This window comes from Myxine glutinosa, chromosome 1, assembly GCF_964187855.1.
Source record: "Myxine glutinosa chromosome 1, kmMyxGlut1.1, whole genome shotgun sequence".
Taxonomy (NCBI): domain Eukaryota; kingdom Metazoa; phylum Chordata; class Myxini; order Myxiniformes; family Myxinidae; genus Myxine; species Myxine glutinosa.
In genome coordinates this window covers 327,384,398-327,411,342 of record NC_136261.1, presented here as the reverse complement: position 1 = coordinate 327,411,342, position 26,945 = coordinate 327,384,398, and the positions used below count along the sequence as shown (strand labels likewise).

The 26,945-nt window shown below is 49.8% G+C and overlaps 2 protein-coding genes across 13 annotated transcripts in view; both read right to left on the bottom strand.

The window, feature by feature from the left end:
* Nucleotides 1-414: 414 nt before the first annotated feature.
* Nucleotides 415-26,945, bottom strand: part of LOC137411652 (uncharacterized) — a 248,836-nt gene continuing 222,305 nt past the window's right edge. For all 12 annotated transcript variants that reach the window (XR_013621776.1, XR_013621780.1, XR_013621773.1 and 9 more), the window contains one exon: nucleotides 415-616. The gene's annotated coding sequence lies outside the window, so the exon portion shown is untranslated. The remainder of the gene's footprint in view (nucleotides 617-26,945) is intronic.
* On the bottom strand, nucleotides 2,516-12,895 carry LOC144889480 (uncharacterized). Its single transcript, XM_078769752.1, has 2 exons — nucleotides 8,782-12,895; nucleotides 2,516-3,437 (listed from the first exon to the last, which is right to left on the bottom strand). Exons 1-2 carry the CDS (start codon nucleotides 9,757-9,759, stop codon nucleotides 3,333-3,335), a joined length of 1,083 nt encoding a protein of 360 aa, XP_078625878.1. The 5' UTR covers nucleotides 9,760-12,895; the 3' UTR covers nucleotides 2,516-3,332.

Here is a 26,945-nt window from a genome sequence, read left to right as displayed (position 1 = left end):
ATAACTTTGCAGCAACGTTTTTATAACGTTATTGCACATACGATTGCACAACAATGACAGGAACATTCACACAACGTTGCAGGAACGTTCAAACGATGGGTTTTGCTAACGTTTCCACAACGTTTTATCATAACGTTGCGTTAACGTTATTATAACTTTGCAGCAACGTTTTACAACGCCATTGCAGGTACGTTTACACAACCTTTACAGGAACATTTACACAACGTTGCAGGAGCGTTCAAACGATGGGTTTTGCTAACGTTTCCTCAACGTTTTATCATAACGTTGCATTAACGTTATTATAACTTTGCAGCAACGTTTTATAACGCCATTGCAGGGACATTTACAAAACGTTTTTTGTTTCATAACTTTATGGTTTAATATTCAGAAATCAATAAAAACAGGCCACTGAGATTTTGTTTGTGACATTTATTTTGTACTTGTTTGTTGTATTTGTGTGAAAAATGAAGAATTGAAATTTGATAATTGAAAAAACAGTTGTAATTTGAAAGCAGGTCGGCTGGGCAGGTCGACGCTGTTCTTCACAAATCACCATCATCCTCACACCTGTAGTCCACCTGCACTGCATGAACTACACACCTGAAGCAGTCGATATCTGGAAAAAAAACATCAATAAAAGTGCTTTTTAAATTATCAAGAGGGGAAAGAATAATCATTCTTCGTAATCATACCTCGAAACGGTCAGCTAAGGTGGGCCAGCAGGGGCACATACACATCCACATGCAGCAACGACACCTGGATGCGTACATACCCCCACCCCCAGCCAGTGTGAACACAGACTACAACAGCAACACCTCCACATCCAGAATCCACAGCACCAAACAAACATGGTGGAACACTCAAACACCCACAGTTATACCCTTCACCACTCACCAACAAAACACACCAGATAATTCATACACACACAACACCAACCAACCACCTACCCTTACAACATACACCACTCAACATACAAAAACACACGCACCCATGCAAAAACACACACCCAATGCGAACCAACAATGGGTGAAGTGCGAACATATATACATATATACGTACATATATACATACACACACACACACATATATATTGTTGTGGAAATGAGAATTGTTTTTTTTTTGTTTTAAAATATATCACCCTCCTTCCTCCAGTTGTTGTGTATAAAGGTCAAAGGGCGTCCCTTAGTTAGGTCATATACAATCACGTTAGCCAATCATAGATTTCCTCCTTGTTGGTAGTTATTTCCCTATTGTGTGTATTAGGGTAAGGCTATGTCATCCATTAACTAATACTGCATTGCACCGAAGTGAAACAAGGTAGTATCCCCTTTCAATTTCCCCAGAACCTCCATGGGAATCCCCTTTTGTCAGCCGCATTACAAATTCCTCTGCGCGGTTTGCTGCAGTCCGCTGTTTCGTCGGGCTTGGGCTTTCGCTGCAGCTGCTGGGCGGTTTTCACCGCGACTCCATTAGCCACGAGGTGGGCTCGGAGAAGAAGGGGGAGGAGCCGCCGAATCCAGGGTGTTGGCCGCCCCTCGTCATCAAGGGCGGAGCCAAAAGAGGCCGTGCGAGCCAACCGGCACTGCAGTAGCGACCCGGTAGGCGTGCCCAGAGAGCTCGCGGAAAGAGGTCGAGGCGTGATATAAAACGGGGGCGCATGCGTAGAGAGCGAACCATTAAGTTCTGGAGAGGGGAGATATACGGCGAAGAGAGCAAGCATTGAAAGAGAGTCCTGAGAGCATGAGTTGAGAGAGAGTCCGGAGAGCAAGCAGGAGCAGTACCACGCAGCTTTGACTCCACCAGGCAGCTTTGGCTCCACCAGGCAGCTCCGACCCGTTACCCCGCGGGAATCAGGATCGGTGGCATTGGTGGCCGTCGAGGTCCAGCCCGACGTCCCGTGCGGGGTCAAGCTCCAGCCAGCTCCGTGCCTTCCTCGCCCTCCAGCCATCCACCTCCTGCCATTCCTGTCATCATCCCCCGTGTAAGTGTGCTTGTAGTCTGTCTTTGTCTTGTACTTGGGGTATAAGTTAAGCCTGTTTAGATAAGCTAGCATTTTCACTGTGTCCGCTTCTTCTTCTTCTGTTTTTATTTTATTATCTTTTCCTACTCCTTGGTTGCTTTCAATTGTGTAAATAGTAAATAAATCATATTTGTATTTCTTACCCTTTGCCTTTCTTTCCTCTACATCCGTCGTTGTTGTCTTTTCCCTCATTGAAAACCTGTGGCGCGATTTTGGCCAACGTTTGAGAATCGGGTTAGTCTTTGTTAACAGTTCGTGCCGCGGCTGCCATCCGCTCGGCAAATTAACATCTTATCCGCGGTCGCGAACGAAGCTGCTCACCTGCCTCTGGAGGGAGCTTGGCAGCTTCAGGGACCACGTCGGTCAGTCACAAACGAGGGGACTAATCCCCCCTTGAGAAGGGATCCGAGGCCGACGTTGGGTTCCGTAACAATATATATATATATAATTATATATATATATATATATATATATATATATATATATATATATATATATATCCACGATATCCATTTTTCCGTTCTCCAACCTATAGCTTTGTCTTTAAAAAAACTCAACGTTTCGGCCAGCAACCCAGCGTGCGCCAAGCCTCCACTAGCCTTCATCAAGAGAAGTTCCCTTGTTCACCTCCTACCAGATGTATCGGGGGGGAGGGGTGGGCCTATTCTATCAACCAATCACAAAGCTGCGTTGCGAGACCTCGTGACCATGGACCCATGCTCGGCTTATGTTGCAAGTGTTTTGTGCATGTTTGAGCGGTGTATTGTGTTTTGTTGTCCGTGTTGCCTGTGTCGGCTATGTCCCACTTTGTCTTTGTCCTCCTCCACGCATCGGTGTGTCTCTGGTGTACTTATGCATGAGAGGTCCGTATGCTTGTGGTAACGCCACAGTCTCCTCTGTCAATGGTGCCCGCGTTTGGCCAGTGTGCCAGGACTCCAGTATTCGCCTCCTGGCCCGGTTCGGAGATACCGCCAGCACGTTCACATTGTCCCATAGAGGAACATGGCCCGCCCTTATTCCATGCTTGGCGATAGCAGATCTTTCTGGGTGATTACACTCAAAGGCCTTGTGGTGTTCATTAATGCGCTGGCCTAAGGTTCTTCCAGTCTCGCCTATGTATTCTCCACCACAGTCACATGGAATGGTGTATACCACACCTGTGCAATCATTCTTCAGTCTTTTGTCCTTGACCTTGGTCAGTGCACGTCTCAAGGTGTATATAGGTTGGTAGTTGACCCTCACCCCGACCGGTCTCAAAATCCTGCCAATCCTTTGAGATACCCGTGGCACAAATGGTAGCACGCAGAAGCCCTTAGGTGGTTCCTGTGGCACGTCCTGGATTCTTGGAGCCGCCATTACTAAACAAGAATGTATCAATTGAATGCAGGTTTATTAGCAACAACGATGAACAATCAATCTGCAAGACAAAGAAAGCGATGGTAGATATTAGAATAAGATAATAGATACAGAATATGCAAATAACAATGCGCAGTATTACACAAGATGAGAACGCAATAGAGAACAGCACCATACAAGAGTTGTCTATCTCCCTTTCCCAAAAACGTTCAATTGTGACACAGAATAGAACGAAACTGGAGACCGAGAAAAAGGATCACATGAGCTTATAATTGATATTCTTCTGAATTGAATCGGGCTGGTGGTTTGATAATTCGCTTCGGGCGGCCCGTCACCACCCGATCAATCGTCGGAGTCCTCTGAGGGCAGTTCGTAATTTCCTGGTCCATTGTGGGAGTCTCCGGTGGGTGGTTCACTATCGCCCTGTTCGACGCCGGAGTCCCCTCCAGCTGGTCCATCATCACCCGAACCGTCAAGGGGGCAGAAATAGGCAGTGACCGTGGAGGTGTGGCGGTGGTCTGCACATGTGGTTGGTTAGCGACTCTCGCAGGTGGTGTCATCGCGGTGGTGGAGCGGAGTGTCTGTGATGGTAAGCCCGGCGCAATGACATGTTGGGGTTCACCCTTCTGGGGAGTGGTAACAGGATTGAGACAGACTCTTGGAGCGGCGATGGGTTGGGTACCAGACATTAAGTATTTCGGTACGATTGGCATAACACTTGGCATAACGGTTGGCAGCATGCCACGTTTGCCAGTCGTAGTGGGAGTTGTCATGCTGAAAGGCGTAAAACGTCGCAGGAACTTACGATTCCGGAGAGTGATTCTTCCGGAGCCATCCACCTTGACAACGTATTGATCGAATTGTTTTACCTCAATCACGGTTCCGGTCCGGTCCCATTTTCGTGGTTCCAGGCCGGTCTGGTTCTGGATCCGGACATGGTCCCCGACGGCCAGTGGAGGTAGTTTTGTCGTGTGTTCAGAGAGTCTTTCGATCTCCCTGGCATGCCGAATGCGCAAAGCTTCCTCACGATTGTTGCGTGTTTCCCGCCAGGTGTCCGATGGCAAGTATCTGCCTGGGATGATGGGTATGAAGTCCTTGACTGGCCTCTTGAAGATGATCATGGCTGGAGACAACCTAGTGTCCTGATCCGGTGCATTCCGGTACTGGAGTATTGCACGTTGGAACCGATCAGTGTCTAGTTCACCATTGGAACCAGTGTTATCGGTGATCAATCTTTTCGATGTTTTGACTGCGATCTCGGCACGACAGTTGCTGTGTGGGAAGGCAGTGGATGACAACCGATGGTTAACGCCCCACCGACGCAAGAAGTCTTGGGTGTCATGTGCCGTGAATTCTGGCCCACAGTCAGATGCCAATTCGTCGGGGATACCATAAGTGGCGAAGTTCGACCGCAGACATTTCACTAGGCCTTGTGCCCCGCCAGTTGTTAGCTGAATGATTGGCCAATTAGAGTAACGATCAACGGTGACCAAATAACTCCGACCCTTGTGATGAAAGTAATCTGAACAAACGTACTGGAAAGGGTAGGCAGGTTCAGCTGAGGCTGTAGGTGGAGCGCTCGGTTGCGATGGGGCCATCCGATTGCAGTGTGAGCAGCGATTGCGCATCTCATGAATCTGGGGAGTGATTCCAGGCCAAAAGATCGAGCTGCTGGCCCGGGTGGTCATAGCCGTGACTCCTTGGTGAGCAGCATGAAGATTCTCAAGGACAAGCTTCCGTAGCTTCGGTGGGATGATAATCCTCCCCTTGTAGACCACTATGCCATCAATAGTGTAGAGGTGTTCACGGAAGGGAAAGTATTCCAAAATGGACACAGGGAAATCGTCCCGACTGGCAGGTAGACCCTGCTCAATAGAATTGAGTAACTGCAGCATCTGAGTGTCACTTGCTGTTTCGTCCCGAACATCGTCCCAAGTGACGGACCGCACAGAATCGAGTGTCTTGATGGCTGCCATAGAAATAGCCATTTCCATGCCAGTGTCGTCATCTGTGGTCCACAGCCCAGTCAAGGTGTGCTGTCTTAGTGTAGTCGATGTGGCCACATCCATAATGGAGGAAATGTCATCCACCAGTGGCAGTCGTTCCGATGGTCTGGCACCCGACGGATGTCGTGAAATCGCATCTGGTACGCAGTGTCGTTTTCCCGGGATGTGGATAATTCGGAAACGATATGCTAGGGTCCTTTCTTTCAAGTTGGCAAGCCGCGTGTTATGGATGTCCTCTAATCGTCTGTCACCAAGAAGCTTGATTAAGGGCTTGTGATCGACGGCAATAATCAGGTTCTTGCATCCCAACACAAAATACTTTACTTTTTCCAGGCTGTCCGCCACTGCTAGAGCTTCACCCTCTATCGGAGCATAGCGCGACTCCGCTGCATGGGTGAAGCGGCCTCCAGCAAGGGTGATTTTCCAGCCATCGGGGCAGCACTGTGGGGTTTCACCAGGGCATCTGCAGTGTTTTTGGAGGAGCCAGAAGCCAATCCCATCCTTCGACCAGTCAGTTGCGAGACATGTTGTCCGTTCCTTGTCAAAGATCCGGACCCCATTTGCGACTTCAGATATGATGAGTCGTTTTGATTCTTCGAATAGGGATTGTAGTGTTGCATCCCAGTAGAAGGGGGTGCATGGTTTTAGGAGGTCCCGAAAAGGTCGCATCCTCTCGGTCATGCTGAAGCAGTATGTTACCTGATTGACTAGCCCAAACCAGGAGCGAATGTCAGTAATTGTTTTTGGTGTGGGGAAGTCCTGTATCGCTTGGAGATACCTTTGGCATGGTCGTACACTGTCCATGGTGATCTCGAATCCAGCGAATTCGACCGTGTCCTGACCAAAATGGAATTTCGTCGGATTTTGCGTAATCCCATTACGGCCGCACAGGTCGAGCCAGTTGCATGCCTGAAAAAAGCTCTCTTCCAATGTGTCGCTCCACATGATGGTATCATCAATACATTTGGACTTGTTTTTGAAGTCCGATACAATTTCGTCAAATCGTCTGGAGTATCCATCACCTGAAGCGATGTAACCTTGGGGAGTGGTGCAGTAACGGTATCGGCCCCATGGTGTGATGAACGTTGTCAGATGGCGGTCACATTCTCTGATTGGAACGCTGTGATAGCCATTCCAGGCGTCTGTTACCGTCTTTTTGGTGTTATGTGGCACCGCCATTGCTTGATGGAAGGGTGACTGGGTGTGGTGGGTCTCACGTGTGCAGTGCGCATTCAGTGGTTGCAGATCAACTGTCCTCCGTGGGGTCCCATCCTTCTTTGGACAGACGACCATTCTGCTGCACCATGTCACTGGTTCACCAATTGGCACCGGTTCCAGGACCCCTAACCTGATGTCGCGATCGATACCAGCCTTGACTTCTGCCTGCCAGTGTAAGGGGACAGGCACTGGGGTGTGCACCGCTTTTGGTGTTGCCTCGGGGTCAACCATCAGTGTGAGAGGCGGACCTTCCATGTGGGGTAGTGGCTGGTGTTCGCAGACATTGAATGTGCTGCTTTTGTAGTACTCCAGTAGCCATTTCTCCAGCCTCTCTCGGTTCTCGTCAGTGGCCGGAAATGGGATAGATGTAGGCAGTGTAGGGGGAAGCGATCTTTCCGGGCAGTTACAATTTGCATCGATAACTGCTGCCACTGCAGCACCAACTGTGTTGGATTCGCCAATGGTTGGGAAGCTACTAGACACGAGGCCTAGATCGACGCATGCTTCACGACTGAGATACATGTTCCGTGTGTCAGGTGAGATGTAGCAGATTTGTCGGGTTTCAATAATGTCGCCATTGGCTGTGCGACCAGACAGGTGTAGGAGCATGGCGCCGATAATCCGGACCCTTCCACTGTTAACAGCATTCATCTTCAGGTTGACAGGTAACAGGTCTTCATTACGCAGCCCGAGTTTGTGGAAAATATGAAGTCCTGTGAGGCAGCTTTGACAGCCAGTGTCGGCCATGGCCTGGAGCCTGGCCGATTTTGGTCGGGATGACAGTGGCTGGCCGAAATGGTCATAAGATTCCTTATCGATCCGTGCTATGAGTTTTATGTACGGCTGTGGTTGAGACTTCTTCTTGGTCCAGCCAGAGAGGTGGTCAAATATATGGTGGTCGAGGTGTAGTGGAGTTGACAAGGTGGCCATGGCCCTTTTAATTTGCGGCTTCCAAATGGCCGTTTCTCGTTCCGTGACAGAGCAGAGGAGATCGTGGACCTGGCTGCTTTCTTCCACATCATGAGCATCCATTGATTTGTCCGTAGGTTTGTTGTCCGCCTTTTTCGTGCCTCCCCGGCAGACATGTGCAAAATGGCCGCGAGTGGCGCATTTACTGCATGTTTTCCCGTAGGCATTGCAGAATTGACGCCTTTGGTCGATGTTCGGCTGTTTGCCATGACCAGTTTTGCCGCAATAACTACAAATGGCCGCCTGCTTGTCGGTAGTGATCAGGGCTCTTTTGTTCTTCCAGTTTTTGTATTGGCTTGCGCCATGAGCGCCTTCACTATCGAGCAAGGCATTCTGGGAACGTTTCCCTGCTTCCTTGGCCTCGACGAAAATGAGAACTTCCTCCAAGCTCATGTTCTGATTTTGATCGCCGAGAATGTCCTGTTGTATATCTTGATCGGCGAGTCCCCGACATAGGACATCGCGAACCATGTCCTTGGTGTAGTTGACATCAGTAGGGGGATTGCATGAGCATACAACAGAAAACTTGCAGATCTCAGCTTGACCAGCCAGACGGGCTGCGTAGGTACGAATTGGTTCTTCTCGGTCCTGTCGCATGTTGTGGAGGTTTACGCGGGACACCATGGTATTCTCCTCTCGGACAGCAAGGGACCGAATGGCTTGTAGTATAGCTGCCTCGTCCTTGATTTCAATGCGTGGGTTGCTGCGGTGGAGGTCACGTCGTAGATTATCATCACAACATTCAAGGAGTTGAACGCGAACATCATTGCCGATTATCTGGGTCGCTGCCTTGTAACCATCCCATCTTCTGGTGAAATATTGCCAATCTTCGCTGGTGCCGCCGGTTTGGATACGAGGACGGCTGACTTTGTCCGGTTTGGCTGGTGCAATGGACGTGTGGGTCATGGCGTGGATGGAGAGCTGGATAGCAGCAACGGCATTGTCAGTGCTGTCAGTAACGTAGACACAGCTCGGGAAGGGGCAGACTGCAGCAGGCATCTTCAGATGAGTTGATTGTTCATAAACAAGAATGTATCAATTGAATGCAGGTTTATTAGCAACAACGATGAACAATCAATCTGCAAGACAAAGAAAGCGATGGTAGATATTAGAATAAGATAATAGATACAGAATATGCAAATAACAATGCGCAGTATTACACAAGATGAGAACGCAATAGAGAACAGCACCATACAAGAGTTGTCTAATTACCATTTCATTTTTTGGGCAGAGGTGGTCTGGGTAGCCATTGGCTTTCAATACCCATTTGAGATGCTTGATCTCTCTCCTTTTGCCCTTCAAGGTGGACGGTATATTCCTTGCCCTTTTTACGAGTGTATTCACCACAGCTCTTTTATGGTGCAGTGGATGGCAAGACGTAAAATCGAGGTAACGCTCGGTCTGGGTCGGTTTCCTATATACTGCGGTACTTAAGGTTCCATTGAGGTTCCTCCTCACCAAGACGTCCAAAAATGGAAGCGACCCATCCTGTTCTTCCTCACAGGTGAATTTGATGGAAGGAAACATTCCACTGATGCCCTCCTGGATTGCATTAACAGCCGTGCTGGGGCAGATGACAAAAGTGTCATCGACATAGCGGTACCAGACACGTGGCTGTGTTGGGAGGGATGGGATGGTGCGTGTTTCCAGCTCTTCCATCACCATATTGGCAACCACCGCAGACACCGGGGAGCCCATCGCAGTGCCGAACACCTGTTTGTAAAATGTGCTGTCAAAGACAAAATAGGTGGAAGACAGACAAGTGCTGAGGAGGTGACAAACGTCATCAACATTCAACTTGTCGGCGGCCTGTTTCCAGCAATCATCCTCCATTAGCCTCTGTCTCGCCACATCAACCGCCAGGGTTGTGGGCACGTTAGTGAATAGCGAAATTACGTCAAAGGACACCATGGATTCGTGTGGATGGATCGTGGTGTGTGTTATTTTGTCCACAAACTCGGAGCTGTTGCGCAATCCTCGGTCGGTTTTTCCCACGATGTACTTTAGTACCGTGGGTAGGTGTGCGCTGAGTGGATGTGCAACAGAGTGCACACCCATGAGTGGTACTGAGTACGTACCGGGGGAGTGTGCGCCAAGGTGTGTGAGGATGTGTGCGGTGGTCAAGTGGGTAACGAAGTCTGTGAGAGAAATGAGTGTGCCTGGGTGGTGTGCACGAGAGCGTGCGGTCATCAAATGCGTGGGTTGTATGAGAGGCGCTGGAGCGCTGAGATGTATGAGAGTAGAACGGAACGCGTAGTGTGAGAATGCAATCCGAGCATCGACGTTAACCGGGACAGCGTTCAGGCCGAAGGATAGCCGACGCGAGCTCTCGGTCCGTGACGGGCTTTGTGTGCTGCGGGGACCGGCGGAGGTCGTAGCCGCGGCGGTTTGTCAAGAACCGCCGTGCGCGATCCGCGCCGGGCACCGCCCTGCACGGTCGATTCCGCGCTTTGCCAGGCAAGGCGACCGGCCCGGTTCGAGGGGAGGTAGGAGGGGTCGGAGCAGCGCCCCTTGTGGTAGCGGCGCTCCGGCCGGGCAAGGCTGGGAAATCGCGCTTGGGAGCGCAAGGCCTTGCGCCGAGATGGTGCCTGGAGTCTTGGTCCGACAAAACCTCCTCCCCTGAATCCGAATGCCGGACGGATCCAACCTGTCGGAGACAAACCACCCAAATTCATTGCTCGGCTTTGCGAAGCCGAGCTTTGATTATTTATTTCCCGCAACGAGAGGCTCAAGCATAGTGGACGATTAATGGTAGGAGTAATGATGGCAAATAGTATACGGTGTAGAGGGATGGTAGATCTACCATCCCTCACATCGTACCTTTGGGCACATGAGCTATAGTTTTATGGGGTGTGGCAGTGAAAACCTAGCCAGGGAGGGCTTGGATAATGTATAGGGACCTAGAAATGACTTTAGGTGACTTGAGATTTAAGTAGTGACATTGTACCTGTGGTGGGGACGTATAGTAGGGTAGTTGGTTGATAACGACGAGGGATGTGCATAGTTTAATGGGATGACAGGGAAGCACTAATCTTCGAAGGGCAATAGTTAGCCAGATGATGCTGTGTGCATGAGAATTTTTGGGGTTGAGGTGTGTGAGCACAAAAGGTGTGCAAGAAAGGCGTGCGGAATGAATGGTGTGGAGTGAGTATTGTGGAATATGTGGAGTGGAGTGTATGGTTCGAAGGAGTGGATGGGGGAAGGATGGACCCCTTCACGAATACCCGGGCAGGGTAGTTTAAAAGTAGGTAGAGGGAGTAGGTAAATTGTGGTTGGATATTGACATCTGTGGTGTGAAAGTAGCAGAGTACTGCTTGATGGGTGCATTAGTGGAGTGAAATGGCTGGGCGTGTGGCCTGTTAGTGAGAATGGTTGGTTGGGCACTCCGCCACTGTTAGTCTGTCCGCCAGGTGAGGCCGCAGGTAGGCTCTGGGAGCCAGGTAGTGTTCAATGGGGCCCGAGGATCCGGAGGACGGACCCGGGTAGCCCAGTGCCAGAGAGGGCACCGAGGGGATAAGCACCAGGGAGGGCCTTCCCCAGGTAGGTAAGGGTGAGGAGCAGGTAAGCTCGGGTGGCGACGTATGGTGGCGGAGGTGTGCAGGTGAGCGGACCTGCTGGTGAGCCACACGACCCAGCCCCGAAATTGTGCGAGGGCACAGGGGGAAAGAATCGGGGGAGTGAGACACCAAATTTGGTGAGCAATCCGAGCATCGACGTTAAAACCACGAGAAGCCCACAGTATGTTCAATGGGAATTGGTTTTTAGAACCACATAGAGTAAAGTGGCCAATGGTTGGCAGGGAAAGACCCCGGGTAGAGTAAACAGAGTTAATGTCATTTAGGAGATAGCTAGGATGAAAGTCTCTTCGCACCCTCCGCATCCACTCATCGAGGTGATAAACTCCACACCATATTTTGGCAGACATTTGGGAATGAAAGACGCATCTCGACATGGGTGAGACATTGTTTATATTCCATCTCTTCCTCCTTAGGAGGGATTGATGATGAATTTGGATTAGAGGGAATGGGAAGGACAAGACGGTAGAGACGGGATTTGTAAATGTGTAGACTGTGTAAATACGGGGTAGGGGCAAGGGTAGGTTAGGTGACAGGGGGCGGGGGAACGTACGCTAGGGACGGGCTTTCTCCGCTCGCTCTCAAGCGCCCTTCACCTTGCATTGCCTTGTTTTTAACGTGTACTCTTGCGGCCTTGCCCCGCTGCTTTGCTTGTCCTCCTTCCCCCACTCATGGACTTGTTTCTTTTGGGCCCGGGGGGAGTGCGCAGGTGACTGCAGTTGTGTGCCCGCACCTCCACTGCCTCCGGCCTGCACTGGTACACCACTTATGGACCACACGTTCTGTGGCCTAGTACCACCTTATGGACCCCATGTTCTGGGGCCTGGCACTTCTGCTGGGGACCGGTCATTGCTGCCAGCAGCATCTTGGTTGAGGACCACGGTTTCAAGTGGTACCTATGCCATGCAGGTCGACCACCGGAGTTTGGCCTGATGGCCATAAATAAAGAGCGGACACGATCGGTGCAATCCGTTTTATTAAATAGGCAGCAAGTGAGAAGAGCAAGACGACCAGAACCAGCGGCCCAGCGGAGAAGACATCACAAGACACCATTTATTAGTTTTTCTTTGAAATGTGTTTTGTGCTTTTCTTGATGGTGCTTTGCTGGGTATTTTTATTATTGGTGCATATTGGTGCAGGTGGTATGGTGTATCAGTGCAGTGCAGTGTGGTATTTTTCCTCTTCTCAAAAGTTCTGCTTTTGTTTCCCACAAAAGACAGGTCCTGGGTTGCAGTTTTGTAAATAATCAAAATAGTAGTGTGTTTGTAAATAATGCTCCCCACCGGCTTAATGTGTAGTTTTGAAAATAATTCCGCAATTCGGTTAGTCTGTGGGCATGAGTCTGATAGGTAGAATGCAACGCAGCAGGCGGGACATACTTAGTGTTAAAACTGTCGCACTCAGGGTGAGGTTAAAAGTAGAGGGTTACCACACCTAAGTGTCACATTAAATTAAAGTTGTTTCGGCCCGGGCCGGGCCTGGAGGAGAGGAGGGTGCAGTGTTGCGGTTTTGAGAACCCCTCAATTGTAAATACTTGTAAATAATAACTCTTGTAAATAACCCAGCATTTAATAAGGTCGCACCCATAGCTAGTCCATAAGCAACACGTAGGTCACCATAGGACTTTAGTTATCTCCTTAGTATGTGTTTAAATAAGGCCATGTTCCCAATAGTCGAATCTGCGTTGCATTAATCAAATAAGGTAGGCCCCATTCATCACATTCGAACCTCTCTCTCTCCAAGCTACTCCATCATGCCCACCTACAGATGGGGCCTGTCCCTCCCAATGCTCTCACGTGGTTTTGTTAGCAGCTTTCGCTGCATTCAAACGCCATTGAACACGCGGTCGGCTCGGGGAAAGAAGGGGCGGAGCCACGAGAAGAGGTGTGCCCTCGTCCACGAGCCGTCGAGGGTGGGGCCGGTGAGCCCTCGCTGACCAATCGGGGCTGAGGTAATCTCACTGATAGGCGTGGCTCGATGAAGCGCGCATTGATTTCTAAGCGGACTATATAAGCGCAAGCACGGCGCCTTTTCACAGAGGAGAGAGAGAGGAGGGAGCGAAGCTGAGTAAGGAGTTCACGAGCAGAGTGAGTGGGAGAGCCGCGCTAACAGAGAGGGCACGGACAGAGCTGCGTTGGGAGAGAGCTGCGTTGGAACGAGCTGCGCTGGAGAACTCCTAATTCTTATGAATTCATAGGAACTGCGCATACGGACTTGCGAAGGACTTCCCCCCCGCCATATGTAAGGTCCGGTCGCGCGCCAATGATACGTGCTAGCTGCCTGCCCGGGTTTTCGCCACGGTAGGAGTCGACACCTGGAGCCGGACCTCAACACCTGAACCATCTGCCTGGACCTTCTCCTCCTACCACTACAATCCCGTGTGAGTCTGTCTGTTTGTCCGGGGTTTGTTAAGGTTTTTTTTTGTTTTTTTTGTACGCTGAATCGAGGCTTGTGAAAGAGCTAACATTTACTTCACAAACAAATCAACCAGACAAACAAAATATATAAAAAGAGGGAGCGGAAGACAAGATGGGGAGAGAAGGGGAAGCACACAGACACAACATTTGAGAGCAGGGAGATGTGTGGGAGGGAGAGGGCTTGGGTGTGAGGAGGCGTGGGAAGGGGGGGGGGGGGTGCGAGAAGTATAAAACACAAGGACACCAAGGACTTCCAGGATAGAAGTTGGTATTTCAAAAAAGTGGAATTGGGGTGGAATTAGCAGCAGTAGAAAAGATCAAGGTTTTGGATGGGGGAAGATAAGAGATGGGGGTGAACAGCTGTCTTAAAGACCTGGAGGGTGGAGTGGGATTGAAGAGAGTGAGGGAGTTTGTTCCAGAGGCAGGAGAAAAGAGGAATGAAGGAGTGAAGGTGAGCAGAGAGTCTTGATTTTGGCAGTTTAACCATAAGAGGGTTGCAGGCAGATCTTGTGCGACCTGTAGGAATATTTGCGGGACAGAGCCCAGAGAGAGCTGGGGGGGGGGGGGGGACAAGGCCAGAGAGGAGTCGGTAGAAGACGGAAAGACCACCAACCTGCCTGCGGTGAGTGAGTGAGAGGCCCTTGGAGTTAACTTCATCGCGGGAGATTCCAATGATTCTGAACGCTTTGGTTTCAACAGCGTGAAGATGAGCTAGGTGTGAGGCAGGAGCACCAGCCCAGAGGGGAGAGCAGTATTCCATTGAGCTGCGGATGAAAGCCTTGTATGTGGTGAGGAGCTCAGGTGTGCCAAGGAAGGACTTCGCACGACGGAGGATGCCCAGTCGGCGACTGGCTTTGGAGGCCAGATTTGAAATGTGGTTTTCCCAGGAAAGATCATGGCAGATAGTGAGACCCAAAAGCTTGAGTGACAGAACTTCTTGTAGAGGATTATTCAGAAAGTGGATGGGAGGGTTGTCCAGTCGGTCTTTTCGGAGAGACATCGTAAGAGTGTGAGATTTGTCAGGATTGAAAGACATGTTCCACCTGTTTGCCCAGTCTGTGATTTTGTCCAGGTCTGCAGAGAGTGAGGAGGCTGCAGACTGCCGATCTGAGGGATGAAGAATGGAGTGACAGAGAGTCGAGTCATCAGCAAAGTGATAGAGAGGATTTTCAAGAGAGTCAGAGAGATCATTGATGAAGACCAGAAAAAGCACAGGGCCCAGAACACTGCCTTGGGGAACTCCAGCCTGAACAGCAAGGGGAGATGAGAGAAATCCATTCAGGGCCACACATTGATGACGACCAGAGAGGAAGTCCGCAAGCCATGCGTGGAAATTTCCATGGATACCATAGGAGGAGAGTTTGGTGAGCAGAGCGGGGTGCCACACCGTATTGAAGGCGCGGTGATATATCAAGTGAGACAGCTCTAATTTCCTGTTTGACATTGAGGACCTCCATCCATTGTTGAGAAAGCAGAAGCAGCATGTCCAGAGTAGAGTGACCAGGTCTGAAACCAAATTGATGATCAGAGATCAAGCCATTGGAGAACAGGAAAGATTTCATATCTGAAGCAATGATGGATTCCATGACTTTGCTGATAATTGGGAGAAGGCTGATTGGTCTGTAGTTGCTGGGATCTGTGTTTGCACCTTTTTTGTGCAAAGCGGTGATGTTGGCAGATTTCCAAGCAGATGGAAGATGATCTTGAGCAAAAGAGAGGGTGAAGAGAACAGAGAGAGGGAGTGAAAGAGCGGAAGAACAGGATTTTAGGACCCGTGGGCTGATGCCGTCAGGTCCAGTTGCAGAATCAGAGTCGAGGGTTGACAGAAACTTTTCCACCTTTGCAGGAGGAAAGGACACAGAGTCCAGGAGCAGCTGGGTACGACTGGGTACGGTGGGTACAGAGAGGGATGGGTTTGGGACACAAGATTTAGAGGCAAACACAGAGTTGAGGGATTCAGCTTTTTCACGTGCGAAGGCAGCCGTGTGGCCGTTTGAGGTGAGAGATGGGATGGAGGGGGAACAAACACCAGAAACAGATTTGACCAGACGCCACCAGGATTTGGAAGAGGGAGACAGATAAGAGAGTTCGGTCCTGAGAACGGAGAGATATTGTTTCCTGGCTCTCCTGAGGGTGGACACACACTTGTTTCGGGCTTTGTGAAAGGAAATGAGATTTCTTTCCGTTGGATTTGCTTTCCAGGAGACGAAAGCAAGTTGTTTCTGGGCAATATCCTCACCACAAGAATCCGTGTACCATGGACAGGAGGAAGGGTATGACAACTGAAGACGAGATGGGATAAATCTGTGCATGAGAGAGAGCAATTTACTTTGGAAGAATTCCCAGGATGAGTTGATGTCAGAGGTGGTAGAGATGGGAGACCAGTCTAGATGATTGATGGCTGCTTGAAGACTGTGCCAGTTGGCCTGAGTGAAATGCGAGACTCGTCGACGCTGCGGAGGCTCTCTCAGAATGGTCAGAGAGATGTCCACTTTTTTTTGTTCTTTTTTTTTTTTGTATACAAGATCGAGGCTCGTGAAAGAGCGAACATTAATCACACAGAAAGACAAACAGACACATAAAACAAATAACATCGGGAGCAGTAGACAAGATGGGGAGAGAGGGGGAAGGACACAAACACAACATTTGAGAGTCGGGACCGAGAGACATGGAGACATCGAGAGAACTGTGGGAGGGAGATGGCTTTGGGGAGGAGGCATAGGAAGGGGGGGGGGGGGGGTGGGAGAGGTATAAAACATATGGATACTGCCAGGACTTCCAGGAAAGAAGTTGGAATTTCAAACAAGGTGGATCTGGGGTGAATTAGTGGGGGTAGAAATGATCAAGGTTTTGGATGGGGGAAGATAAGAGATGGTGGTGAACAGCTGTTTTAAAGACCTGGAGGGAGGAGTGTGATTGAAGTGAGTGTGGGAGTTTGTTCCAGAGGCGGGAGAAAAGAGGAATGAAAGAGTGAAGGTGAGCAGAGAGCCGAGATTTCGGCAGTTTAACCATCAGAGGGTGGCTGGCAGATCTTGTGCGACCTGTCGGAATATTTGGGGAACAGAGCACAGAGAGAGCTGGGGGAGCAAGGCCGGAGAGGAGTCGGTAGAAGACAGAAAGACCACCGACCTGCCTGCGGTGAGTGAGTGAAACATAGCACATGATCAGAACACTTTAAACTTTAACAAGCACATGATCAGATGAGCCGATTGGAGCAGAAGAAGAGCAGCAGACATTTTCAGGGAAGTTAGTCATAACCAAGTCCAGAAGAGAAGATGCTCCGTTGACTGAGATCCGGGTCGGGAAATTGACAGATTGTGTCAGTCCCAGTGAGTCACAGAAGTCCTCTGCTGAAGAGCCATGGCTGGTGAGAGAGGTACCCACACCCAGCCAACTGGCATGGTGACAATTGAAATCACCACATATGAGGAAGGGAGAGTTGGGATGGGTCGATAGAAGTTGGTCCATATTATCAGGCAGCGAGATGTAGATGGAGTCATCACTGTTTGGTGGACGGTACAACACACATATGAACAAAAGGTGGGAGTGAAGGGGACGCCGTAGCCAAAGGTATTCCTGGGGGTGAGGTAGAGAGAGAGGGCAGTGCAGGGCGAGTGAGGAAGAGTTTTTTTTTATAAAGATAGCAACCCCACCTCCAGGACGAGGCTCAGGTCTATCATACCGGAGGAGGGAGTAACCTGGCAGAGATACCAAGGAATCAGAGACATCATGAAGGAGGAAAGTTTCTGTTAAGCAGATCACGTCTGGTTTGTCAGAAGCAACCTGTATGGAGAGATCAGTCAAGTTTGAGCGAAGGCCCCGGATGTTTGAGGTCCATACTGTTAAAGAAGAGGAAAGGGGAGCATCGGATAGAGAACAGGGGGGGGGGGGGGAGCGGTAGGGTAAGATGTGGAAGAGGAGGAAGAGGTAGGGAGAGCTGTTGAAGGTGTGTCAGAGATTTCAGAATTGCTTGGAGAAAGGGAAGAATGAGGCGGACAAAAGGTTTGATGGTGATTGTGTGAGGTGCAGTGAGGTGTTATTTGAGGAGGGGGAAGAGTGAGGCAGAAGGTTGAGGGAGATGAAGGTGAAAGTTGGAAGGGGGAAGAAGCGGGGAGGACGATTTGAGGAGGAGGGGTGAGAGGGGAGTCTAGCAAGGGGGGAGATTTGAAAGGGATGGGTGATGGGGAAGATTTGGAGGGGAGGGGCAAGGGGGAAGATTTGAAAGAGATGGGTGATGGGGATGATTTGGAGGGGAGGGGCAAGGGGGTAGATTTAGAGGGGAGGGGTGATGGGGAAGTTTTGGAGGGGAGGGGTTGATAGGGAAGATTTGGAGGGGATGGGTGATGGGGAAGATTTGGAGGGAGGGGCAAGGGGGAATATTTGAAAGAGATGGGTGATGGGAAAGATTTGGAGGGGAGGGGCAAGGGGGTAGATTTGAAAGAGATGGGTGATGGGAAAGATTTGGAGGGGAGGGGCAAGGGGGTAGATTTGGAGGGGAGGGGTGATGGGGAAGTTTTGGAGGGAAGGGGTGATGGGGAAGATTTGGAGGGGAGGGGTGAGATTGGATTTTGAAAAGTGTACGATTAATGGGAAACGAACATTTATTGCAAAATGAGTTTCTTGAGACCTTCGAGTCAAAAATACGTTTGAGGACGCTGAAGGATGGGTGGAGTGCTGGAGAGTTTAGGGAATATATGAAAGAGGCACTGTAAGAGATGGAATTTTTTTTTGGAATGAATAGATTTTGTGAGCAAGTCGAAAGCATCCTTTTATAGAAGAAGAAGAAAAAGGTGTTATAGTATACGACAGAATACAGTTCTTCAGGGGACAGTTTTTAACATTTTAAACAACGTGATCACGAACAACGTGGTCGAAGAACGAACGAACAAATAAGAACGAACAAACGGATAAGAACAGAGAAGGATTTTTTTTTTTTTTTTTTTTTTTTTGAGTAGAGATTTTAAACAAGGAAGTATGGGGTGAAAAGACCGGGAAAAACAGAGACCGAAAGTAATTGCAGCGCAATCGAAGAACCGCTGAGACAAAAACAAAGCCTCAAGCCAAGGTCGGACACGGTAGCCTACTACACTAGGCCTCAGAATACGCGACACAAACTAACCGACGATTCTGTCCACAGGTATGAAAAACCAACACCGAGAATCCTATTAAAGACACACCAATAGGTACACACACCGAAAGAAAGATACAGTTTCGACAAAAACACAATCGTGAAAAATTACTTAACTTCGAAAGCATGCGCGCATGGACAGCTTTGAAGAGATGTGACCTCCAATGCCCGGCATTGCGCAGTCGGTTAAAAAAAAAAAAAAGGTGAGGCCGCAGGTAGGCTCTGGGAGCCGGTTAGTTATAGTGAAGTTTGTGAGTGGGGCCTGATGATCCAAGGGATTTAAGACTGTGTAGTTAAGCCTGCCCTGTGTCCTGCTTCTTCTTCTTCTTCTTCTTCCCCCTGTACATTCTTTCCTTTTGTTTCCTCTTTGGGTTTTTGTATCTAATTAATAAACCCACTCTTTGTTCTTCTTATTGTCTGGGTTTCCTCTTATTCGATCGTTTGCGTCCTTTCTTTCAATTGAGTACCTGTGGCACAATAGGAAACCGCTTTAATCGGGTTTAGTGTTTGTTAATGGCCCGAGTCATGGCTCGCTTCGCCCGGCATATCCATTACCGCTGCGGCTCGGGTGGGAGTTATCTCCTCGCTTACGGCCGGTGGTAGTACTTAGGTAATAAGACCAATTGGGCTTACAACCCTACTTACCACCAACCGGAAGTGACGTCATAATTTCCAGGATTGGGGGGCGGCCAGCTTAAAAGACAAGGGGATTACCCCCCCCCCCCCCTTGATAAGGGGAGAGCCGACCCCCGAATCCGCAACACTATATATACATATGTATATGTATATGTATATATATATATATATATATATATATATATATATATATATATATATATATATATATATATATACATCTTGCCTGATGCCATATATATATATATTGTAACGAATTTGGAAAGTGTAAAGAATGTGAGAACTGGTTTGCTGTGTTTTAACTGACCCTCGTAGAGTAAATAAGATCGAAGGACGTCCCCCTAGTTAATTTCATAAACCTACACACAGGCCACGATATATCTTTTTGAATAGTTTATTCCCTTATTCTATGTAGGCTAAATATGTGTTTCCCATGAGATTGACTCTGCATTGCATCAAACGAAATAAGAGTAGGCCCTTTTCAATTTCCCCAATCATCTCCGCTCTCCAAAGTTCCCTTCAAAAGCGGTGCGAGTGGTGTTCAATCCCGCAAGCCGCCATTGCCCATGTGCTAATCTCGGAGAAGAGGGGGGTAGGAGCCGCCAACTCACGGGCGTGGCACGTCGTCATGATCAGAGGTGGAATCGGACAGCCCTAACAGCCAACCAGCACCGCGGTGAGCGACCCGGTAGGCGTGACCTCGCAGCCGGCGGCTTGATTCCGACACCAGTGATAAAAGTGACTGGAAGGGACTGCTTCGGCAGATGAGAGATGAGAGATGAGAGATGAGAGGCGCTCCCCAAAGTAAGAGGTACTGAGAGACGCGTGAGGAGGTTCATGAGAGGTACTTGGAGATGAAACAAGCTTTGGAGAGACGCGCTGAGAGGAGGGAGATGGCTCCACCAGAAGGAGAGGAGCAGGTGTGACCGAGCCAGCGCGCAACGTCCACAGCATCAGCAGCGTCGACGCGACCGAGTGTTTTCCTGCCAAAAACGCGAGGAGTCGGAGCTGCTACCTCCAGCCCTGCCGGTTGCAGGGACCTGACCCTGCCTCCCTCTCCAGCAACCCACCTCCGCCATTCCTGCCTGCAATTTCCCCCGTGTAAGTGTGAACGTCGTCTGTCTTGAATGTTGTCCTGGGGTTAAGTAAACTGAATTGATAAGCTAATGATTTCCCTGTGTCACCTGCTTCTTCCATTCCTTGCTTGTAAATAACTGTGATTGCCTTTCTGCTTGTTGTATAATAAATCTTGTTATTCCTCCGTACTCTGTCTTCTTCTCTCTTCATTCTCTTTCGGTCGCTTTAGAGGTTTCCACATTGAATACCTGTGGCGCGATTTGGTCAACGTTTGGGGAATCGGGTTAATCGGGGATCCTGTCACGGTCGCGGTTTGACCCCCGCTTGGCCAAAAGTAACATCTTGTCCGCGACCCGTAACAATATATATATATATATATATATATATATATATATATATATATATATATATATATATATATATCTATCTATATATATCTATATATATATATCTATATATATCTATATATATATATCTATATATATCTATATATATCTATATATATCTATATATATCTATATATATCTATATATATCTTTATATATCTATATATATCTATATATATCTATATATATCTATATATATATATATATATATATATATATATATATATATATATATATATATATATATATATATATATATATATATATATATATATATATATATATATATATTGTTGCGGTTTTGGAATAAAGGTTCATTTCCCCTCCTAGTTAGTTACACCACAACATGTAGCCTCGCGATAGTTCAGTTATTTCTTAGTAAATGTAAGCGTAGCCCTTTCCTGTGTTTAGTTTTGCGTTGAGTAGTCTAGTGAAATTAGGTGTCCTTATGGCGCTTTGGTTTGGTATTGGCGCTGAAATGCCACGCGGCAGGCCTGAACAGGTCGACCGAGGCCGAAGGAAGGCGGGGCAGGAGGAGTAGGAGTGATCGGTAGGCGCGAGCCTCCAATCAGGGCTCGAGGGGAGTGGCTTACCACTGCGGCAGGAGGCGGGGTTTGGAACATTTGAGTGAGACTCTGGGGCGGGACCATATAACCCTGCCCAGAGCCCCCCCCCCCCACCTCAGATGAGTTCAGAGTGGAGTTCTGAGATCAGCCCAGCAATTCTCTGAGATGAGGCGGAGTTGAGGAGGATACGGCAGATGAGTTGAGAACGCGCGTCAGCATTGCCTCGTATTGAATCGTATCGCCTATGAACTGAATTACCTCGTTGTGCACGAACTTTGCCCTGTTCCCCGCGCTCTGCACAGTATTAATCGCGCGCTGTAAAGAACGACCCACGCCGGGCCACAGACGTGCGATTTACCTCCTGCCTGCCTTCGCCTGGATACGTGCCGTGACCGCCAGAGGGCTACACGCCGGGTGAGCTGTTCCAGGAGCGACCGAAGCAGGCGCGTTTGGCGCGCGAACATCCTTCCTCCATCTCCCCGTGTATGTGAGTGGGCCCATTGTCTGGGGATAAGTTAAGATCGATGAAGCTTCTGCCCTGTGTCCCTTTCCTTCTTCAAATCCCTGTACATAGTGTAAATAAATCTTGTTCTTTCTTCTGATTTGACCGTCCTGTCTTTGCCATCATTGGCTTCGCATGGTACGAATAAAACCGCTCTAATTGGGTTCCAATAGAAAAGTAACAGCACGAGTCACGTGATACGCATTCCGCTCGGGCGTACTCAATTAAGCGTGGGTCGTGCGAGGCTCGATCCCCGCTTCCGTTGCGGCGTGGGTACCAAAGGTACGTGTGAATTTGTCCCGAAACCCTTTTCCACGTTTGCCCGGAAGTGGCGACTCGGTCTCGCAGACCCGAAGTCCTAGGGGGAAAAAGGGGTTTAATCTCCCCTTTTGTAACGAGAACGGGCTTCGAAGATCCGCAACAATTTGGTGTCAGGAGTGGGATTTGAACCCTAAAAAATTTTTTGGACGAATTGGCTCCAAATTACGAGCAAACGAAATTTAGTTTTAAAATCCAAATTATATTCGTACCATGGCTGGCCAAGGCAGTCGTATGCCGGTTGGGGTAGAAGAAGTGATGACCCAGGACCTGCAGGGACAGTTGGTAGTGGAGGAAGCCGAAGAGGGGGCGGCAGCTGGTAACGGAAATGGCGGCGCCTCGCACGTGGCGGCGAGAGCTGAGCCCGCGGTGCCAGCAGGTTTGGACCTGCGGTTATTAGCAGCTCAACTACAAGCATCCATGGAAATGCTGGGTGGCCAAATGAAAGAAATGGGGGACAAATCCACCTGGGAATTGAAAGAAATGAGGGACGAAATAAAAGAATCCAGGTGTGATATGGAAAAAAATGAAAGTAGCGTCGAGAAAGGACATAAAAGAAATGGGGGAGGACATTGAGCGCAGGTTGAGCGGGAAGGTCGCGGCGGTACGCGACGAGGTGAAGCGATGTGGGGAACGCGTGGGGAGCAAGGTTGAGCAAAGGACAGCCAAGTTGACCGGGGCTATGGAAATCGCGACGCGGGGTGTAGAAGAGCCGACGATCGCCGAATTGGACAAATAAATTCTGGGGGCGCCGGCCAGGGTTGAGTTGGAAAAGAAAATTTCATGGGCGCCGACGATTGTCATGATAGGAAAAGAAATAAATGCGGCCGAAGAGACGGTAGAAACAGAAAATATATCACGGGAGAAAGTAATGGAACCCGCGCAAAGTCTGTATTTGCACCGTGATGCCGGGCTTGCTAACTCAATGGAAAGTTTGCAGGTGCAGCCGGGGAAGGAGGTCCCCTAGGTGAGTTGCGAAAATGGCGCGAATGTGTTTGGCGCGAACGGGTTTTCCGCGTGCTTGGGAGAAAGGCGAGACCCGGGCGTTCGCGGTTGGGCCATTGTGCGGTGTACGAGGGCGACTGGTACGGAGTGTGAGAGAGAGCCCGTGTCCGAGTGTGTGGAGAGCGAGTGTGTTACGGAGTGTGTGAGACAAACGTGTGCGCCCGAGGGTGCAGGAAAAGAGTGTGTGACTGAGTGTGTAACGAAAAAGTGTGTGCCAGGGTGTGCGATGATGGGGTGTGTGAAAGGTGCGAGTGTGCCTGGGTGGCGTGCACCAGAGTGTATGAGTCTGGAGTACGAGAGGGAATGCACACCAGACTGTGTGCGGAAAGAGTGTGTTACGGAGTGTGTAACGAGAGAGTGCGCACCTGGGGGTGTGGAAAAAGAGTGTGCGAGGGCCGAGTGTGAGGGAGAATGCACACCAGAGAATGTGGAAGGAGAGTGTGCAGTAACGAAGTGTATGGGAGGCGCGGGGACGCCTGGGTGTGTGAGTGCGAAGTGGGTCGCGAGTAGTGAGGACGCGGCCCAAGCATCGACACTGACCGGGGTAGCGTTTAGTGGGACGGGTAGCAGACGCGAGCCTCCGGTGAGTTGTGTGCAGCGAGGGAATCTGTGCCGCATCGGTCTCACAAGGACCGGCGTGCACGATTCGTACCGGCCCCCGCACTGTATGGTTGGTGCCGCATGGCGGCAAAGGCAATCGGCGAGGTTCAAGGGGAGGTAGGAGTTTTCGGAGCCGCGCACCCTTTCGGGTGCGGTTCTCCGACCTTGGCCGGTTGGGTCACCGTGCGTGGGACCGCGAGGCCCCGTGCAGGGATGGAGCCCTGCACCTCGGCCCATCCATACCTCCCCCCTTGGATCAAAAATGCCGGACGGACACCCCATACAGGAGACCAACCACCCGCATGGATCGCTCGGCCCTTCGAGGTCGAGCGGTGACAACGAACATCCACATGGAGAGGCTCGAGTGTAGTGGACTGATGAAAGTAGTGTACCCCACGTGGGGGAATGGTAGTGTCACCATTCCTCACACGAATGGGGCCCATGAGCATTAGTTTAGGGGGATGGCAGTGATAGGCACATGGGGGTGCCAGCAATGGTTACCTCCATGGGGCACCGAAGCTAGCCGAGGGAGGGCTAGGATAATGTTAGGGATCTAGCAGACTGTAGGGACAAGATTTAAGTAGTGACACTTGTACTATAGAGGGGACGTAGAGAGGTTAGATGGATGATAAAGAAAAAGGGAGTGCACAGTGTAAAGGGATGACGAGGGAAGCATGAGGGTAGGGGAAAGTAGTTAGATAGATGATGCTGTGTGTTTGAGAATAAACGGAATTGTGTTTTTGAGACAAATGGAATTGTGTTGGTGTATGGAAAAAGGGGTGTGAGCATAAAAGGTGTGCGAGATAAATGGTGTGCGAGATAAGTGGTGTGGAATGCTTGGTGTGTGGAATAAAAGGTGTGGAATGCATGGTGCGAAGGAGTGAATGGGGGGAGGTGGAACCCATTCACGGAAGCCCGGGGTGGGTAGTGTAAAGCCAGGTAGAGGGCTCAGGGAAATTTGTATGGATATTGACACCTGTGGTGTGAGTAGTAGCAAGAAGTGCTTTGTTGGGTGCATGAGACAGTGACATGGCTGGGCGTGTGGCTTAATTGGTGCGTATGGTTATTGGGGCACTCCGCCACTGGTAGTTTGTCGGCCAGGTGAGGCCGCAGGTAGGCTCTGGGAGCTGGTTAGTTATAGTGAAGTTTGTGAGTGGGGCCCGATGATCCAAGGGAAGGACCCGGGTTGCCCAATGCCAAGGTGGGCATCAGGGGGTAAGAGCCAGAGAGGGGCCTTCCCCAGATAGGTAGTCGTGGGAGCAGGTAAGCTCGGCTGGCGGCTTCAGTGGCGGAGGTGCGCAGGTAGGTAGACCTGCTGGTAGGGCCACATGACCCAGCCCCAAAATTGTGCGAGGGTACAGTGAGAAATTTGCGGGAGTGAGACCCAAATTCAAAGGGCACCACAGAGTGGGCAATGGGAATTCGGGTTCTTAAAACCACATAGTTTAAAGAGGCCGATTGGCAGGGTACGACCCCGGGTAATTTAAAAAATAAATGTCAGTAGCGTAGTTGGGATGTGAGAAATCCCTTCGCGCCATCCACTGCCAGTCACCGAGGAGATGAGCTCCACACCGAGGTTCTGTAGGCCGTTTGAGTTGTAAGACGCATCATGACGTGATGAGACATCGTGTTTGTTCCATCCCTTCCTTCCTGGGAGGGATTGGGAGAAGAATTCGGAGATAGAGGGGGATATGGGAGACAAGACGTAGAGACGGATTGTGAATACAAGGGGGGCTAGGGTAGTGTAGCCGATGGTGGGGGGTACGGACGGTTAGGGACGAGCCTGCTCTGCTCGCTCTTCCGCGTCGCGTTACCTTGTTTTTCCATGTGCCACTGTGTGCTTTCCGCTTTGCTTGTTGTGCCTCATCGCTCTCCCCCCCCACCCCCCCCCCCCAGGACCAATTTGGAGGCCGAACTGTGCAGCACCATCGACCCGTGCAGCATCCATTCTGCACCGTTTCATCAGTGCAGCTGACCTGTGCAGCACCTTGCTGCCATATCCTTTTGCTGCACCTTTGTTGCACATGTGCAGCACTTTGCTGCCACAACCCTCTTGCTGCACCCTTATCACACTATATGACCACAAGCCTTGTGGCCTTGCACCTCTGCTGTGCAGCATTTTACTGCAAAATCATCTTGCACCTTCGGACCACTTGTTTGAGTGGCGTTAATGCCACGCAGTCGGACCACGTGAGATTAGCCCTCCTGGCAAAATAAAAGCATTTTTGTGCATTTTATTATGGTGTGCTAGGCATAAGAAGATGTGTAAGTTTAGATGGCCCTGAAGTTTAAAATCGCCTGTATGCCGGTCCGGGGGCTAGCCGGTTTGATATATGCACACAGAAGAAGCAAGATGCAAGAAGCAAGCAGCAAGTGTGATGATTTTGAGTGTGTTTTTGCTGTGTTTTCTCTCCCCTCCAATCTTCTCTTCCAAAAAGAACAGGTCCTGGGTCATAGCATTGTAAATAAAGTTAAGTTTTGTGCTTGTAAATATAAGAATGCTGCCCACCGGCTATGTGTTTTGTTTGAAAATTCCGGAAATACTCGGGTAGCTGTGGGCGTGAAACTGTTAGATAGCTGCTCAACGCAATAGGAGGGACATATTTAGTGCTTAAACTGTCGCACACACGGGTCAGAGTAAATGCTAGGGGGAACCACACCTATGTGTCACATTTAAAAGTAAAGTTAATTTTGCATGTCACTCTCTACCGGTCGTTCCATTGGTGGTTTCGACTCGGGGACGAGTCTGACGAGGGAGGGGTGTAGTGTTGCGGTTTTGGAAAAAAGGTTAATTTCCCCTCTTAGTTAGTTACACCACAACATGTAGCCTCGCGATAGTTCAGTTATTTCTTCATAAATGTAAGCGTAGCCCTTTCCTGTGTTTAGTTTTGCGTTGAGTAGTCTAGTGAAATTAGGTGTCCTTATGGCGCTTTGGTTTGGTATTGGCGCTGAAATACCACGTGGCAGGCCTCAACAAATCGACCGAGCCCGAAGGAAGGCGGGGCAGGAGGAGTAGGAGTGATCGGTAAGCGCGAGCCTCCAATCAGGGCTCGAGGGGAGTGGCTTACCACTGCGGCAGGAGGCGGGGTTTGGAACATTCGGGTGAGACTGGGGCGGGGCCATATAACCCTGCCCAGAGCCCCCCACCTCAGATGAGTTCAGAGTG

Excerpts from the sequence above, each read along its gene's own strand:
- LOC144889480 (XM_078769752.1), bottom strand. The coding sequence starts at position 9,759 with ATGACCGCACGCTCTCGTGCACACCACCCAGGCACACTCATTTCTCTC. Across the intron at positions 3,438-8,781 it reads TCTGCCCAAAAAATGAAATG|ATTGATTGTTCATCGTTGTT; the intron begins GTAATTAGACAA and ends TTTGTCTTGCAG.